This window comes from Glycine soja, chromosome 12, assembly GCF_004193775.1.
Source record: "Glycine soja cultivar W05 chromosome 12, ASM419377v2, whole genome shotgun sequence".
NCBI classification, from domain to species: Eukaryota; Viridiplantae; Streptophyta; class Magnoliopsida; order Fabales; family Fabaceae; genus Glycine; species Glycine soja.
The window spans coordinates 22928313-22945427 of record NC_041013.1 but is presented as its reverse complement, the minus strand read 5'-3'; the positions used below and the strand labels follow the sequence as shown (position 1 = coordinate 22945427).

The 17115-nt window shown below is 35.4% G+C and overlaps 1 protein-coding gene and 1 long non-coding RNA gene across 15 annotated transcripts; one reads left to right on the top strand and one right to left on the bottom strand.

The window, feature by feature from the left end:
- LOC114380159 lies at positions 1 to 3733 on the bottom strand. Of its 14 annotated transcripts, none has more exons than XR_003659667.1 (6): positions 2781 to 3733; positions 2543 to 2619; positions 2370 to 2419; positions 1442 to 1497; positions 1283 to 1352; positions 1 to 301 (listed from the first exon to the last, which is right to left on the bottom strand). It is a non-coding gene; the product is annotated as an uncharacterized LOC114380159 (long non-coding RNA). The 14 variants fall into 14 exon arrangements; XR_003659669.1 differs by having other exon boundaries at positions 1310 to 1352; XR_003659668.1 differs by having other exon boundaries at positions 1445 to 1497.
- Positions 3734 to 7304: 3571 nt separating this feature from the next.
- LOC114378288 (3-deoxy-manno-octulosonate cytidylyltransferase, mitochondrial) lies at positions 7305 to 12053 on the top strand. The gene is made up of 8 exons (XM_028336859.1): positions 7305 to 7715; positions 9317 to 9362; positions 10007 to 10093; positions 10179 to 10303; positions 10612 to 10751; positions 10875 to 10926; positions 11056 to 11166; positions 11721 to 12053. Exons 1-8 carry the CDS (start codon positions 7449 to 7451, stop codon positions 11811 to 11813), a joined length of 921 nt encoding a protein of 306 aa, XP_028192660.1. The 5' UTR covers positions 7305 to 7448; the 3' UTR covers positions 11814 to 12053.
- The last annotated feature ends 5062 nt before the right edge of the window (positions 12054 to 17115 follow it).

Below are 17115 nucleotides of genomic sequence, written 5' to 3'. Positions count from 1 at the left end.
TAAAGGATTCAAAAGGAATGGATTGGAATTATATGAATGCATGTAGCAGCCCACAAAATGTTAGAAGAGAAACGATTGTTAGGAAATAAAAAATTCAGCAAAGGTTAGACTCTCATATTATCATGAATATGGGTGCTCAATTCCATATGGAGTGTCCAAAAGCTACTTGCCTAAATGGCATGAATAAGCACAGGCCCCAATTTGGTACATACCCACTAACCATTACTTCAAAAAGCTTTCTTACTACAAACATAAGTTGTGCACACGCTCCAATTACATTTTCATCAATTCCACTGCAAAGCTGCCACATCGAAGACAAAGGTGAGAGGAAAATATGGAAGTGAATATGAATCTTGGAATCTCTTTGTTTATTTATGTTGTCAGGAAATAATTATAGGTTTGAGCAAGGTCAAGGATAAAAGAAAATATATTCAATTTGACGAAAATGTAAGTCAAAATATCATTATTTGGTTTGGATCTCACTGTAGCTTCAGGTCCATCTGTATGGACCCTAAGACAATTCCATCACTATAGGTCTATGGCCATGTCTAGCACCATTTGCACATGTCCTCCTAGTTAATCAAATGTGTCTTAGATAAACACTTTTAATTCTTCACTCATTTACAGTGCTTTTACAAGAAAATTTCTTCCAAGGTCAACATCATGAAAAGTACACCACAATCACCCCAATTTTATAAGGTAGTTTTTTTTAACGAAGAAAGAATTAAGAAAAATTTTAGAAAACATTTTTAAGAGTTTTTATTTTGCATTTATTTATTGCAAAACTTAAGACTTAATAATACACTATTCAAGAAATATTAATTTTTAAGAGTTTTTCTTTTGCATATGCCACAAGTTTTTTTAGGTGAGAAGTCAAGTTTGATCACCTCAATTTCTATGTGTAATTTTTCATTATTTTATTTTTCATGTTAAGAAGTTAAGTATAGAAAACTTGACTTCTAAGTGTATAAACAAAAAATATTTGCAAAATTACATACATAAGTTGAAGTCATACTTCTCACTTAAAAGAGAAAAAAAAAACTCATGACACATGCACCCATAATTGAAAAACGGTGACATTTGAGAAAATAATATTCAAACCTATTACAATTTCAAAAAAAAGTCAAACAAGTATGCTCAAATAAAGATCAATAACAAAAAAATCACATATAGAAAAACAAAAAATAATTTACACATTAACCCCAAACCTAATACCACCCATAGTCTAATTATCCAATCTCAAATCAAGTAGCAAGAAATGGAGTGAATACTTCATACATACCATCATATTCAAGCTAAATGAAAATACCTATTAGTCCAAATATGCATGAAACAAACATGACTCTGCCCAACTGCAATGAATGGAATACGAATCAAAATCCAAAACAAATCTCAAATACAAATCAAACCCACAAATCAAGATGAAAACCAATTTTTTTACCACCCTTATCACTAGTACAAGGCACTTTAAGCTCATGTATTCAATCCATGCTTAGCCTGTTCGCGTAACAATTAATACAGTCTTATCTTTATATTTAATATAAAAAATACTAAAAAATGTATAAAAAAAAGAAGAAGTAAAAACTGTTATATATTTATTGATATTCTTTAGTTCCTTTATTCTATTTTTTTGTAGTCTCTTGAGAAAACGAGTATCTTTAGAAATATGGCTTGACAAGTGTTTCAAGATTGATTAAAGAAATGTGAGAGGATGAAACTGCATGTGGCTGTATTAGATTACATTGAAGACAAAGGTGTCATGAGAAGAAAAGAGGGGTTGTTTTCATAATTAGTAACTAACTGTGACCACCATGTCACAAGGTGGCAACCTTGCTGTTAATAATCATGACAAATGCAGGAAGAAGAGAGTCTTTCCTTCACCTAGTTAAATATAGCATTCAGTTCCAATGCTAAATGGATTAAATCTCCAACTAAAATGGAAGAATTTGGGTCTCACAATAGTTTGATTGAGTGAAAAGAAAAGGCATTGTTTGGCATGGAGCCTTCAAAGAAAGGGACAAGTGGGGATATTACTAAAAATAACTTAAACAACTGGACTGGTAGTCCAAAACTTTTCCTTTACCCCGTACACTAAAAAAACTATGTTTTAGTTTTTTATGTCTTCATTTTAGCAACAATTTTAATTGTTAGAAAACTAATAACAGTATCTAAAACATAATTTTGTGTTACTTGTATCAGACTAAAGCAAAAGAGTTGGCACAGGTAATAGGTAAAATATAATAATTATTAATTAGGGGCAGCAAATGCAATTGAAACCAACATCATGTGTCAATAATCTAATTTCACAAGAAACTCGACAAACAAAAATAATAAGCATTGCCCTTGTAAGTTGTAAGCAACTAAAATACCTATACTGCTGGGACTGAGGAGCATCTCTATTTAATAACGTCTTCCCCACCTGTAACATGTGACTCACTGTATAAAATAGGCAATCATGAAATAGATTGGAGCAGCAGAAATTTGAACATATGCATACATAAATCTTATAATCTGAAGTGACAACAGCTATCAGTTTCTTTACCCCAAGAATAGTCGTCAATTTTCCTCTGAAGATATTTAACAATAGGAATGTGCGCCACAGGAACAACCAAGTAATGCCTAAAAGTTTCCAGGTTCAGATTGGTCATCTCAATTTAATGTCAAAATATATAAAAACAATTGAAAAATTAGTCAATCGTGAAATTAGCAAATTGAAATTGTGCATTCCACTAATTCAGGTTCCAAATTAAGATTGAAATGATATAGTATTTTGTGAGTACCTGAAAGCTGATGGATTAATGTCCTGAAAAGCAACAACCTTATCATCCTGCAATTTCAGATCACGGAATTGAATTACAAAGGAAACAAAAACTAAAAAATGAAGAGAGACAGAGACAGAGACAAAGAGAGGAACGGAGTGAAGAAGAGTATTGCTAGAGGTGGATTTGGCGGCAATCGCACAAAAAACATAGGACAGAGTAGCTCATAGCCATCTTAATAAGATTCCCATTATAGTTCTTGGCATTCTCGAGGTTTGCACCAGCTTCGTCCAGATCCCCCTTGGAAGGCCAACCGGTTCCTAAGATGTGAACCAGCAACTTCTTGTAGCCCAAGGAGTCCAACGCGGAATACACAACATCGATCTGCGCGAAAAGCATGTTATCATAGTGGAGGTTACTGGAGGGGTCCACCATCCCCTAGTTGGGTTGGAAGAGAACGTAGTCCAACGGAACCTGCTTAGGGTCCACCATCCCCTGGCCGTCGTACACGTCGACGAGGTGTCGAAGTCGCCGGACTTGATCTAGCTTTGGTCCTCAAGGACCTGGTTGGTCTGGACGACAGCCATGGAGAAATCGTCGGCGGCAAACTTTTCGATGTCGCGAAACCAGAGAAGGTCGTCCTTGCATTCTCTTTTGGTGGCGGCGGCATTACCGGAGTCGTCACCGTGCCCGAACGGCTTCCAACAGCGCACGATAAGGCTCACCGAACCTCTTTTTTTCCACTTAATAATAAGCCCTTGTTGCTCGCTCAAAAATGCTCTCACACCCGATATCAGCTGCAACTTCTGCAAATCCTCGCTCGAAAATGAGGAGTGAGGATGAAAGTGTTGGTGCACTAGAACGAGTGTACTTGTTGACCTTCACCTACACCTCTGTGGGGGTCTCCACAATGATGGAGGCGTGAAGAGAGACAGAGAGCAAGGAATTTAGGGTTTTCTAAAACTGATGGAGAGAGATTAAAAAAAAGGAGTGAAAGAAAGCCTGTTCGCATTCCCAAAGACACTGTAGTCTCACATTCTACAACGGTTCTTCAATAACCGATCTCATAATGCGCTTTCAAAGACGTTTTTAATAAGGCCGTCTTTAAAATTTTGTTGTTATTTACAAAAATGCCAACATCAATTTTGTTAGAACCACCGTAAAACCTGCGTCGTAGAATGCAACTTTTCTAGTAGTGATGCCAAAACTATTGGTAGAAAAGGGCAAGCATTCCATCCTCACCTGGCACTTTAGTAGGGCCCATTTCATGCAAAGCTTCAAAGAATTCCTCCTCGAGAAGCTTCGTTCTAGAAAATATTACATGTCAACTTCCACACATCCTTCAACAAGCCCCGCACTTCTTCCATATTTTTGTAGTAGAAGATGAGAAAAAATTAAAGAAGAAATTGGTTAAGGTTTCTATATACCTTTCCAATCTGATGTGTTGAATTCACCTTCTTGTGTTGTGAATCCTTGTTGTGAAAAAAGGTTGTATTTTTATCACCATGTGATAACTATTCTGCCCTTGACCTTTGACTCCAATACACTTCGTCCATTTTCAAACACTCATCCATATCTCTCTCTATATTTGCCTCCATCTCCATCACAACATCATTTTGGGTCATCTTTTGCACTTCTCCCAACCTCTTTTGTAGCCTACGGATATTGTTTGTGAAGTTGCCAATACGATCCTTTCCCCCAAGCATCTAGATTCGCTTTGACTTGGGCTAGGTTTTGTGTCACCCCTTGCCTATGTCTCCTTATCCTCACACCCCTTGAACAACTTCCTGACACCCCTCCTTATCCTACATTCACATTTGTTCGAACCTATACCTTTTTTGTCTCCTCCTTTGATCACACCTTTGTTGTTGAGAAACCAACATATTAAGAATAATTGGATATTGATCTCTTTGCATATTGTTCACAAAGGCCTTGTTCAGCTTTTCCTCAATCAAATCTGCACCCTTTCTCTTATTTGTCCAAGTAAACTCATAGCCTTCTATTTCTATGTCCATCAACACCTCTTGGAATTGTGATATGAGATCAAGGTCAACAACATTACCTCCACTATTTTCTCTCGGATTCAAAATCTGGCTCAATCTCCTATGCACATCCGAGGGCTATTCTCTATAGGCTTTTGGCTTTTGAGAATCTCCCACGCTTTTTATTTTGCTCAAGGAAACCATACAAAAATGTGGCTAGAAAAGCATCCCCATGCAGGCCTCTATTTATATAAGTTGAGATATGATTCGGAGACCAAGACTGCAACTCCACCTCAATTCCTTCGCTCTGCATTAGAATAATACCTCCAGCTTTCCTAGCATCTTCCAGTACCTTCACAGTCCACCGCAAACATGTGGTCAAGGCTTGTCATTCCTTTTAATATATTCAACTTCGTAGATTTCTTGCTTGGCTCCATTATGAAAGTTACATCAAGAATTTCACCAAAGAGGAGTTTTCACAAAGCTCAAATTGCACGTGGGTTCCTAGGCCCACGATAATTCCGACTTAGTTTTTTCATTGGTCGTGGCGAGGCTGCATAGCAGCTCCTGCCAATTCTCTCTTTGATTGTTTTGTTGCACTCTTTCCTTCATCATCTCCCTTCATTGTATCCACTTGCATGGCCTTCCACCTGACGCTTTCCTCTTACCACAATTTCAGCTTCTTTTTGTGGCTCTCCTAGCTATAGAGGCGCCATCCTTTTCCACCTCTTATTCAGATTCAGTGTATCCATTGTCGTCTTTATAGGATTATTATGACCAAGAAAGAAACTCTGAACCTCCTCCTCCTTTCTTTCTAAAATCTTTTTGTTTTTGTATTATTTTCATAATTTCCTTCCACTTTTCCTTCTCTCTCCTAATCCTCCAACAACATATGGTAGTTAGTGATTATGCATGTAACATATATTACATCTACACCCTGCATCTCACTTTTCTCCCCCATAACCTCCACAATTTCCTTCTTATCCTTCTTATGATTTGACATTGGCTTCTCCTTCTCCTTCTCCTTATCATCAAACAGACTAGTATGCTTGACCTTCCCATAGATGACTTGTTGTTTGACCTCGACCACTACATTTGGACGTGATGGCAAGGCCTTTAGCCATTGACCATAAGGCATACCCTCTGTGTCTTCTTCCTCCCATCTTTCTACCTTCTCCTCACATTACCTTAACAGATGATCCAACTAGCCACACATATAACATAAATTCCATCACTTTCCTCCTATACTTAACATCATCTCTCTGCACAAGGGTTTCGTTATGTTGATAGAAACCATAATACGCATGAATCTTCCTACGTACCCTACATTCTTCTTATTCGTCCCACATCAAAAACAATCACAAAGAGTTTCCAATTGTTTATGCTATTTCCTTCGTACGATATCCTAAAGGAAGACCATAAACTCTCATCCAAAATAGACTTTTGGATAAATCTACTCCGTTAGGGTTTTGGTCTCCTTTTAGATCTTGCAGCACCAACAATTAATGATCAAAGCTCCATGCTTGGACTATTATTGAAAGACCCCTTCGTAATCACCTTGCCCACCAACCAAAACTCGTCAACTATCTCCTTTACCCCCCGCCCCCTCCCCCCACCTCAATCACCACTTCTTCCTTATCAGTAAACTCCATTTCTATCCCCTTATTCATCCTTGATAATAGCCAAGTACTCACAACCCAAGAGAATCAAGGATAAAAATCAACCTTAAGTAAAACCTTTAGAGTGCTAGGTTTTCAGAAAAACCCTAACAGAGGGAGAATATCCCTATTAGTATTAAATTAACAAAAAAATTTCCTTTCGAAACACTTTTAATCAAAAACATATTTTTTCACTTCTATACTAAACTCTGATTTTCACACCTGAAATTAAATAAACAAGTCTTTTTTATCATTAAACGTGTCAAAGCATGGTACTTTAAGTGTAAAAGTTAGAATAAAAGAAGCATAAAATTTAAATACAATATGTTAATTTTTTATATTAATTTTAATTAAATTAAAATTTCACTTTGATTAGTCACCTAAACAAAATTGACGTTCCGTTAAACAAAATTGACGTTAAAAATCAATAGTTACTTTCTACTAGTATTAAGCTAGAGCTTTAATTCTGATTCAGAAAACAATTACATTTGTATTTTATTTCATCCTAAAACAAAATTGATTCGAGAGTGGAGTTCACATAAGAGAAATTTTAATTTATAGTTGCTTAGAGAGTTATTTTAAAAAGAAAAAAAATATATTCATTATGGTATTTTTGAAAAAGTGAGACAATGATAAATTAATTTCTGAAATATAAAAAATTTAAATTTAATTTCTAAATATATAAAAAATTTGATAGATTGATCTTGATTGAATATGTAAAATCAATTTGTTGTATTTTTATATATTCGGAGAATAAATTTAAATTCTACATCTTAAACTTTCAACGAAAATTGATATTTATAAAAAAAATGACAAGCTATTATTAATTCATGACAAATGATAAATTATTCCTTTATTATAATGTAGCTGTAAAATTGCAAAAAGTGAAAAAAAGGTTATGATGCCAGAAAAGAAAAGAAAAAACACTTGGGACGGGATTTTTAAATCCAAGGCAGATAGATCTGTAGACTGAAGTTAATTGTCCAAAATTCGCCAGTTAGTCACTGAGTTCATCCATTCATCCTTCGCTTATTCCTCTTGTTTGGGTCATGGCAATTTGTTCCTCACTTTCATCGTCATCGTCATCGTCTTCTTCTTCTACATCGTCCTTTGGTTCCTCGAGCACCGCGAAGGCGTGGATCATCCATGGCATTGTGGCCGGAGTGGCGATTGCTGCGGCGGTGGGTGCACGCGCTTACATGACTCGATTCAGCAAGTTTCGGAGCCGGGTCGTGGGCATCATACCCGCCCGATTCGCTTCCTCGCGCTTCCAGGGAAAGCCTCTCGTTCAAATCCTTGGCAAGCCCATGATCCAGGTCCCCCATAACACTCTCTCTCTTTTACTATTTTTCTGCAATTTTTTCCTTTAAATTATTCCTTGTCACTTTAAAATAATATTTGTTGGAGAGCCGTTGATAGTGATATGACCAAAATAGGATATGAGAAATGCTAGCGACCTCTTCTATCACACACACTCTACTTGTAGTTGAAATTTGTTGAAAATTATAAAATGGGATAAGTGTTACACTTTATTTAATGAACCTTACTTATGATCTTGTAATTTTTAGTAAATTTAAACCAATAGGAAGGAGGGTGTTGGAAAAAGTGTATTAGAGAGTGTTTACTGGCACTCCTTATAGTATATATAAGTGAGTGTGACCCTCACTGGCTGGCGTTCGAGGTCGAGTTAGATTCAAGCTCAAATCTTGAAATGGTATTAGAGTTGATTCTAGTGGTTGTTGATGGATCTATTTGGCCACCCATTATTGGATTATATGTGGATGTCTAGTACTGCAGACTATACCGCTGTTAAAGATATTCAATCCTTGATGTGAGGGGGGATGTGTTAAGAGATTTCACGTAGTGTATATAAGTGAAAGACAACCCTCACTGCATGAGCTAATTTTTGTGACTGAGTTGGCCTCAAGCCAAAATTCTAAGAATAATTGCATAAATGTAGTACGGACTCTGGATCTTTCAAGAAAATACATGCTTGGTGATTGCTTTTACAAGAAATGGAAGGTGAAGATTACTTTAGAAATAAAAAATTGGGGGATGTGTTAAGAGATTTCACATAAAATAGTAATATAGTCAAAATGGTGTATACAAGTGAAAGACAACCCTCACTGCATAAGCTAGTTTTGGTAGTTGAATTTGCCTCGAGCCGAAATTCTAAGAATGATTTCCTAAATGTAGTACAGACTTTGGATGTTCGAAGAAAGTACATGCTTGGTGATAGCTTTTACAAGTAAACCGAAGGTGAGCATTACTTTAAAAATAAAAAATTGAGTCTGTGACTCTTTTGCTTTTGTCTTTCGAAAAAGTTGCTTCCTTCTGTTTTACTCATTCGTTGTTGGACTAATATGATGAGTCAGTTCACAGTAAAGACATGTCAGTGATCTAATCAATCAGGTTTCTAGTTTGATATAGAAATTTTGGAATGTAATTCCTTTTCCTTCTAGTTGCCTTGGAGTGTGTGGTTAAGTCTATGACATTTTTGTGTAAGTTCGGACAAATTTGGACCTTCCTTTGTATGACATTTTAATACCAATTAATATGCTGATCAACACTATTGATAACTGCAGAGCTACCATGGTTAACTCTTCTCTGGCTACTATGTATGCTAAGTGTGAACCCATGTAAGAGTGGCATTTTTGTAATATGCTGTGCCTAGTTGAGTTAATGTGAAAGTGTGATTTTTTCTGTTTACATCTCTCAACTATTGTACTTGCATCACTTGTATATTTCTCTCACAACTAGCTAATTACTATTTTGTGATATAGATAGTTTCATCAGAAATTTCCAGTTGAGCAATTGGCCTTTTAGCAAACTATTCCCAGCACCTATTTCTTTTAATTTTTCGTCTCTAATGATCAAATTATGATGTAGTTTACCTTCATTGAGCTGAATTTTACAGAGAACATGGGAAAGGGCAAAGCTGGCAGCTACATTGGATCATATTGGTAGGTCTATCCACATGATCTTCCTCCAATCTGGCATTAGTAGCTTTAATGTATGTGTCTTAGCCTTTCATTGATCTGTAAGTGGTATTACAAAATATATGCCTCCAAGTGGAAGTGTGAAACTAAGATTCACATCTTATTTGTCGCATATGGCCACAGCCCATAGAGATCCTAAATTAGACATGGAGATTTTTGCTTAGAGGGTAAACAAGTTTAAAGTCTGTTTTCATATGCATGTCCAACAATATGTGTTGCTTTTGAGGGGCAATGAGAAGTCTCTCAATTTATGCACAAACACATCCTGGAAATGGACAAGTAAATGACTTCCAATTTCACCTCAGTTGTTGTTTGACTGTTTCTGCATTTGTTCTTGCATGTAAAACCTCTTGTTGGTCTTTTGAAGATCTGCCAATTTTGCATTGCTTTCCTTTCTGAATTTCTAGGTAAACTAACTCAAGAACATCATGATTTGGATGGATTGTAATATAGGGAGATTTTAGTGAACTCTGCATACATGTCATCTGGTGCTTCAAATTCAAGAAAATCAAGTAATAAACAGTTTTACAATTTGGTAGATGTGTACGAGCATGTGCACATCTAGCTAGCTTCTTTGATTTCTGACTGGTAATTTTCTCTGGTTCTAGTTGTGGCAACTGATGATGAAAAGATTGCTGATTGCTGTCGACAATTTGGAGCTGATGTTATAATGACATCAGAATCTTGCAGAAATGGTAAGCAAACTAGTTGCTTATTATATGGTATCCATTCAAAGCTTTTTTCTTCACAATGTTTCATACTCTTTATTTTGCTAGATAGGTACTGAGCGCTGCAATGAAGCCCTACAGAAGCTTGGGAAAAAATATGATATTGTTGTCAACATTCAGGGTGATGAGCCACTTATTGAACCTGAGATAATAGATGGTGTTGTGAAAGCTTTGCAGGTATGGGTTTTTTTCCCCTTAAATTTATTCTTTTCATACCATGGAAAATGCAAATATTGTTCCATTAGAAAAAAAATTAATAACTGCCTGCTTTAGTCTGTAATCGTTATGTGCATGTTTTATTCTGAACAAAACGGTGAATCAATTGTTCCAAATCACTTGTTTGATATAGCATCAGGTTATCCAGAAAATTTTCACATTGAAGTATTGTAACTTTATGGCCAAACGGAAATATCACTATATATCTATGATTATTGGATTTATATTATTCCCTTATAGTCTTACACTATCTATACCAATCCTTACAGGCAGCTCCTGATGCAGTGTTCAGCACTGCAGTCACATCTTTAAAGCCTGAAGATGCACATGATCCAAATAGAGTGAAATGTGTGGTAGATAATCGTGGTTATGCCATTTATTTTTCACGAGGATTAATCCCATTCAACAAGTAAGTTTGAAATAATTAAAGTTCAAATTTTCAATCTTAATTGTTCCTCCATTCACCAAATATCTTGTGAAATTGTTTTACATATTTTGTAAAACTGGATAAATGTTTGCATTCATACTGTAGGTCAGGAATGGTCAATCAACAGTTCCCGTATTTGCTTCATCTTGGGATTCAGGTACTAACGTTAAATTCTCTTATTTCTCTCTAGTTGGCCTTGATAACAATCATTGTTTGTGGTTCATTTGTTTGTTACCATTATCTGCTTCATTTTGAGTTAATAGTTTTCCGTCTACACATCTGCCAGAGCTACGATGCAAAGTTTCTGAATATATACCCTGATCTTCAACCTACTCCGTTGCAACTCGAGGAGGATTTGGAGCAGCTTAAAGTCCTTGAGAATGGCTACAAGATGAAGGTACCCTAAGTTATTATACAAGCACATATTATTATTTCATCCTTATCCTATTGACTTGCATGTTTTTTACTTGCTTATTCTATACTGACCTTATAATCAAATAGCCTTCAATCCAAGTATAAGGTTTGGTTGCCAACTTGCCATTAGATGCGAGTAGTCTAAAACCGTTGTATATTCAGGGTCTCTAATAAAGTTGTCTCTGTCTGACTATTGAATTAAACACTTGGTGACAGCTCTAGTTGGTATGATGCTGTTAGAAAACCCTCTATTAAGAGAGTCTAATGTTAGGAAAGAGAAATAGGGGAGCACCAGGTGATCAAGCCCCTGAGAAAAAAGTATAAGCAAATATCAATAGAAAGGGGGTTACACATCTGCAAAAGAAAGAAAAGAATAGTATCAAGATTGTAGCTACTACTAAATACTGAAACATTATTATACACTTCATCCTTGTAGTTGATGACTGTGGCTTTACTCGTCTGATCTGATGTGGGATAAATTATTTATATCATTTTTGGGCACTTTATAAAAATGTTTATTTTTATTTTCTGCTACAGGTGATAAAAGTTGATCATGAGGCTCATGGTGTTGACACTCCTGAAGATGTTGGAAAGATAGAATCTCTAATGCGTGAGAGGAACTTGTCTTGAACTCTCAGACACAGCAGTGAAATCATATGCAAATTAATCATTAGCACACCGCATCGCAAATAGAAAAAGGGTTCATTTTATTTTTTTGTTTTAGTATAAACCTTCTTGTTGCTTACAACATAGTACGCGTGTTATTATTTATAATATATTTTATTTTATAACATCGGCAGTATGACTAGGTTTCTCGGTTTCTTGTACAATTATTAATATAATATATATGTGCAGAGAATTAAAATTTTAGTCACACACATATAATGCAAGCTATGTATGCTATCAAACAAAGGAAATTAATAAAGCACAACACAAAAATATAGAAATAAGACAGCATCATTGCCTGTTTTACATCGGCTTCTTGAAAAATACTATTAATCTTCTTCTCTGATCATCTGATATATATGTATGCTGACGAGTTCCAGGGTGGGAAAGGTTAACTGGTTTCCCTACATGTCCCCGTCATTTTCTCCATCACTTCAAATTGAGAGAGACTATCGTCATTGTGTCACCTCTACCTCCATTGTAACCACCTTAATTTTTCACTTCCAATGTCGGTGTTCTCCCTTCACCTAAAAACTTGTGAAGCTATTGATGCTCAGATCTCTTCACTCCTCTGCTACCTATAGCACGTCTCACCTCTCTCGTGGTGGTTACAGCACCGAACCGATGCTAGAGCAGAAGGTTGCGGTTATTGGTGCCAGCAACAAGCTAGATTGCACAAACCCTTTTGCTTCTAATGAAGCAAAGACAAACCCTCTTTAAATCTCACACTGATTGAGAAGATACAACACACATAGGAGCTAGTGAGGGAGTTTCCTGTGTTCCGTGGATTCACCATCACCCTCGAATCCTACGAGGATGAATTGCGCACCGGCGTCGACAAGGACTCTCGACCTAACCTTCTTTGCCTACACTGTCAACAAGATTCTTGACCTAATCTTCTTCGTCTGCACTCCAAGTTTCATGTTGATTCAATGTTAATTGGATCGACTTTGATTGTTAGAGGATTGAAGCTTTTGCTTCTTGATTTTCACCTTGAACAAACAATTCGCCCGCAGTCCTAAAGGAATGCGCGATTCATTGCCAATTGCAACACGAGTGTTCATATTGTGAATCAGCGAGAATGGCTATATTCAATATGTGGTTGCTTTGACTATTATTGATATTGAGTTCTGCTGTAGTGTAGCATTTTTTGTGGATTCTAAAATAATAAGGATAATATTTAGAAGGAGGTTTTGCCATGGCAGTGAGGATTAGGGTCTCGGAGGAAAAGGGAAAATTGTGGGTGAAAGGGTCGCAGGGGGAGCGGGGCAAATCGGGGAAAAGGAGGGAAAAAAACAGAAAAGAAAAAAATATGAAATGTCTTTAGCCTTTGATGAGAAAAGCAGTATATTGTACGGTTATAATTTCTTTCCCACTGTGGGAAACCTATTGACCTTTCTCATCCTATAACTCATCATGTATGTTTTGATATGTGTCAGTGTGTGTTTGAACTTTAACAAACTTGTGAAAGAATAGTTATGAAGTCAGAATCAAGAATATCTTTGTATCATATAAAAATCTTGACTATCAAACACTAAATGTAGTCTGAGATGTAAGATGAATCAGCATAAATATTATGTGTTGACCTTTTTTTTCTTTTATCTTTTTATTTGTTTTCTAATTGAAGACTGTGAAGTACTTTTCAACAAGAGTTTTCCTTTAAGATTTTTTCTCTATATTGTTTTAGTTCTTAATGATATTTATTTGTCCTAAGACTAAGTGTGTTTGGAAGGGAAAATACAAATAATATTGAAGAAAATTTTTATACCTTTTTAATGGGATCCATAACTTTTACAGTCCGTTTTAATTAAAAAAATCTTCTATTTTAATCCATCAATTTGATTTTAAAAGATAACAAATCACAATTAAACTCATTTTGTATTTACCATTTTATTAAATAAAATATAAATTAAAATGATAAGGCACAATTTCATTATTAATAGTAAATATTTTATTATATTAAAAGTTTAAAATTTAAAGAGATAAGATTTAAAAATTTAATAAATAATACAATGAAGTAATACAAGAACTTGGTGGATTGATTTGCAAGATAAGACATGAAGATATATTTATCTAGTTTTATTTTTCTATCAAATAAAGGTGTAAATATTTAATATGGCATAATAGGAGTGACTATTTAATAAGCCACTAACTTTAAATAATTATTATTAGTCGGAGTTTATTATAATTAGGAACTCTTGGTATGCCTTAGGATAGTTATATGTATCTCATAATTTTTTTAATGAAGGAGACTTAGATTTTGATGAAATCAGAATTTAGATTTGTGCTATGTGTAAGAGAATTGTTCTCTCTTGATTCGTGTGTAGAATCATAAATTCTTATCAAAGAATTTTTATTCTTTGTGACGAATTCTTTTCAACTTATCTATCTGAAGGGATTGTGGTCTTAATCATTTACATTTCTCATTTCAATCAGTTTTTTTTTCTTCTATAAAATTTGTCTTTAACTTTTGGTCTGTTAAGATGTTGAATTGTGATCCATGAAAAATGGTTCTTATCACTTCGTATCTGAGCAGGGATTCAGCATTTTCTCTATGAATTTGCAACATGATTGTGTTTCACAATTGCATCAAAATTTGCTTTGATTGTCTCGGATTTTAGGCCTTCCAATTGTTGTTCTCGCGGGTTATTATGCTTCACACGTGATCTAGATTTTCGCATCAATGGCAATTTAATTCAAGTCCAGGTGCTTGATGTATAATTCTAATCAGAGCAATTGGTATGTGCTAGTTCAATTATTGTTTCACTTTAAAGTGGTCTAGTTGTTTTGTGTCAATTGTTTATTGGTTAATGCTTTAATTCCCTATGCCTTGCGTCATCTAATCCCAGAATTATGTTCTGTTTTGCGTAAATTTGTTTCTTAACTGTTGATTTGTGTGCACAAGTTTTATATTCATGATCTGTTTATGCGTAAAATTTTATTCTCTGATTTACATATTTTCTCGTTGTTTATGCGCTTGAATTTTGTTTGTTTAAGTGTTATTGGTTGAGTTAAATTTTAATCTTGTGTATGTTTTTTTAATTGTGTCAAATTCTACACATTGTATTCAACGTTTGTCCATAGAGTTCTTGAGAGACTTTTGATTCATAGAAATTTAGTTTGAGTGAGTTTAGGTGTTTTTGCAAATATTGTAAAGTTGAGCACTTGTCAGTAAAAAAAAGGGACTAGAAGTAAACAAAAAATATTGGAGAAAAAGTAAAAATAAAAAATAAAAAAAAAAATATGTCCTATAAAATGTCCTTCTACACTAGTACCAAATTCTTAATTTTTTTCATACATCTTTACTCATTTTGTCTCTCTTGGATACACTAGTCTCACCGTGTAATTTTGAAATTCTTATTTTGTGTTGTTCTTATTCTTGAGTCTTCTAGTTTGTCTTTCTTTGACATTCTATTTTGAGTTGTTCCTTTTATTTCTTTTAGCTTTTATTTGTTTGTCCTTTATTTTTTTTTTGGTTTTGTCTTAGAGTGTCTCTTTCTTTGGACTCTTGAGTTGAGTTTGAAATTCATTACATGTTTCACATTGAATACTATCTTCATTTGGATTTTGGAGGATTTACTTAAGAACTTATAGAGGAACATATGGAAAAAGGCAAGTGTGCACATTACATAAAAAACCTAAAAAGAGAGAAACATGAGTGGACTACCTGTTTTTATCATAGCTAACAAAGACTTTGCACACAAAATGAAGAGATAAGGGGATAGTAGGTCCCCTTGCCTCAAACCTCTATGGAGGTGAAAATCTCTGTAGGGCTCGCCATTAATCAAAACTGAGAAAGTCACTATTGATACACACCTCATAATCATACAAATCCATCTTTGAGGAAAACCTATGATGCTAAAAACTTTCTCCAAAAAAGACCTTTCTACTCTATCATAAGCCTTAGACATGACTAACTTGAGCGCCATATGCCCTTTCTTGCCCTTTACTTTCTTCTTCATAAAATGGACACATTCAAAGGCAATAGTAGTATTATTTGTGATCATTCTATTTGGCACAAAGGCACAATGGGTTTCTTCAATAGTATGAGGCAAAATATGTTTGACCCTATTAGCAACTGTTTTCGTGAGAATCTTAAAAATCAGGTTGCAAAGGCTAATAGGTCTAAATTCACTTGGTTGGGATGGATTCTTTTACCTTGGGGATCAAAGCAATAATAGTCTTGTTGAGATGTGAGGGATCCTCCCCATCATTCAGAACACTAAGAAGAAGACTCATCACATCCTCTCTGTTGCAACCTACCCTTCGACAGGAGGGCGAGGCGAAAGAAAAGTGTGCGTCTTCCAAAAAAGAGAACGCACGGGAGTCTCTATCAACGTTTATTCGAGAAAAACGTTAGAAAAACCAAAAATGAGGTCTGCAAATTTTGAAAATAAGGGTTCAGGAGTTGTTTACGCGTAGGAAAGGTATTGGCACCCCACGTGCCCGTCACAAGGAACGGGGGCCTTTAATCAAGTATGCAACATGACTTCAAAAAAATTATTTACTTTTCCCTTTTTTATATCTTTTTATTTTTGGGATCGACAAGGGGTGCCCTTGCTCCTACATATCCTCAAATGTGATGAGAAATTCAGACTTACGTAGTTCTTTAAATTGAGAAAGTTTGTATGTCCAATTGGTTTTTATGCTTTTGAAAGATTCCTTTTAAATAACAAGAACAAAAAAGGGGTCGTTAAGGCGTTGGACCTTAAACGATCTCATGTGACTTTGATGGAGTGAAATTCAGTTATGCATTGATTTTATCTTGGTTTTGTTTATTAACTTTCAATCTCTTTAAAAGACAACTTTACGGCGCTAATGATCGGTTAAAGTTAAACTTCACAAAAAAAATAAGATTACCAATGATAGAAGGAGGAGATGAATATGCACAAAACAATAAGGGGGACCCCTAAGGGTGCATAGATCACATTCAAATCTTAAAAACAAAACTAATTGATGGCTGCACGAAGAACACCGAACAAGGAACAATATAGGGATTAATCATAGTCGTGATTAGGCAGCGCCTCGACTTCATTTCCTCTTTTTTCTTCTTCTTCACTCTTATTTCTCTCAATTTCCTTCACTACTCAATGCTGGAACCCTTCCTCAGCCCCCCTAGCACGCCTATTTATATGAAAAGGGGAATTTAGGGCACTTGCAGCTCGTCTAGGCGAGCTAAGGCTTAGTCCTGAAGTCACTAGCTTGCCCAGGCGAGCTAGTTCCTTAACCCTGAAGTTGTTTGGTGGCCCAAGCAAGCCAAAGGCTA

Bases quoted from the DNA above. Each gene is read 5' to 3' on its own strand.
- LOC114378288 (XM_028336859.1), top strand. From the start codon at position 7,449: ATGGCAATTTGTTCCTCACTTTCATCGTCATCGTCATCGTCTTCTTCT. The intron at 9,363-10,006 runs GTAGGTCTATCC...CTCTGGTTCTAG, and splicing joins AGCTACATTGGATCATATTG to TTGTGGCAACTGATGATGAA. The intron at 11,167-11,720 runs GTACCCTAAGTT...TTTCTGCTACAG, and splicing joins AGAATGGCTACAAGATGAAG to GTGATAAAAGTTGATCATGA.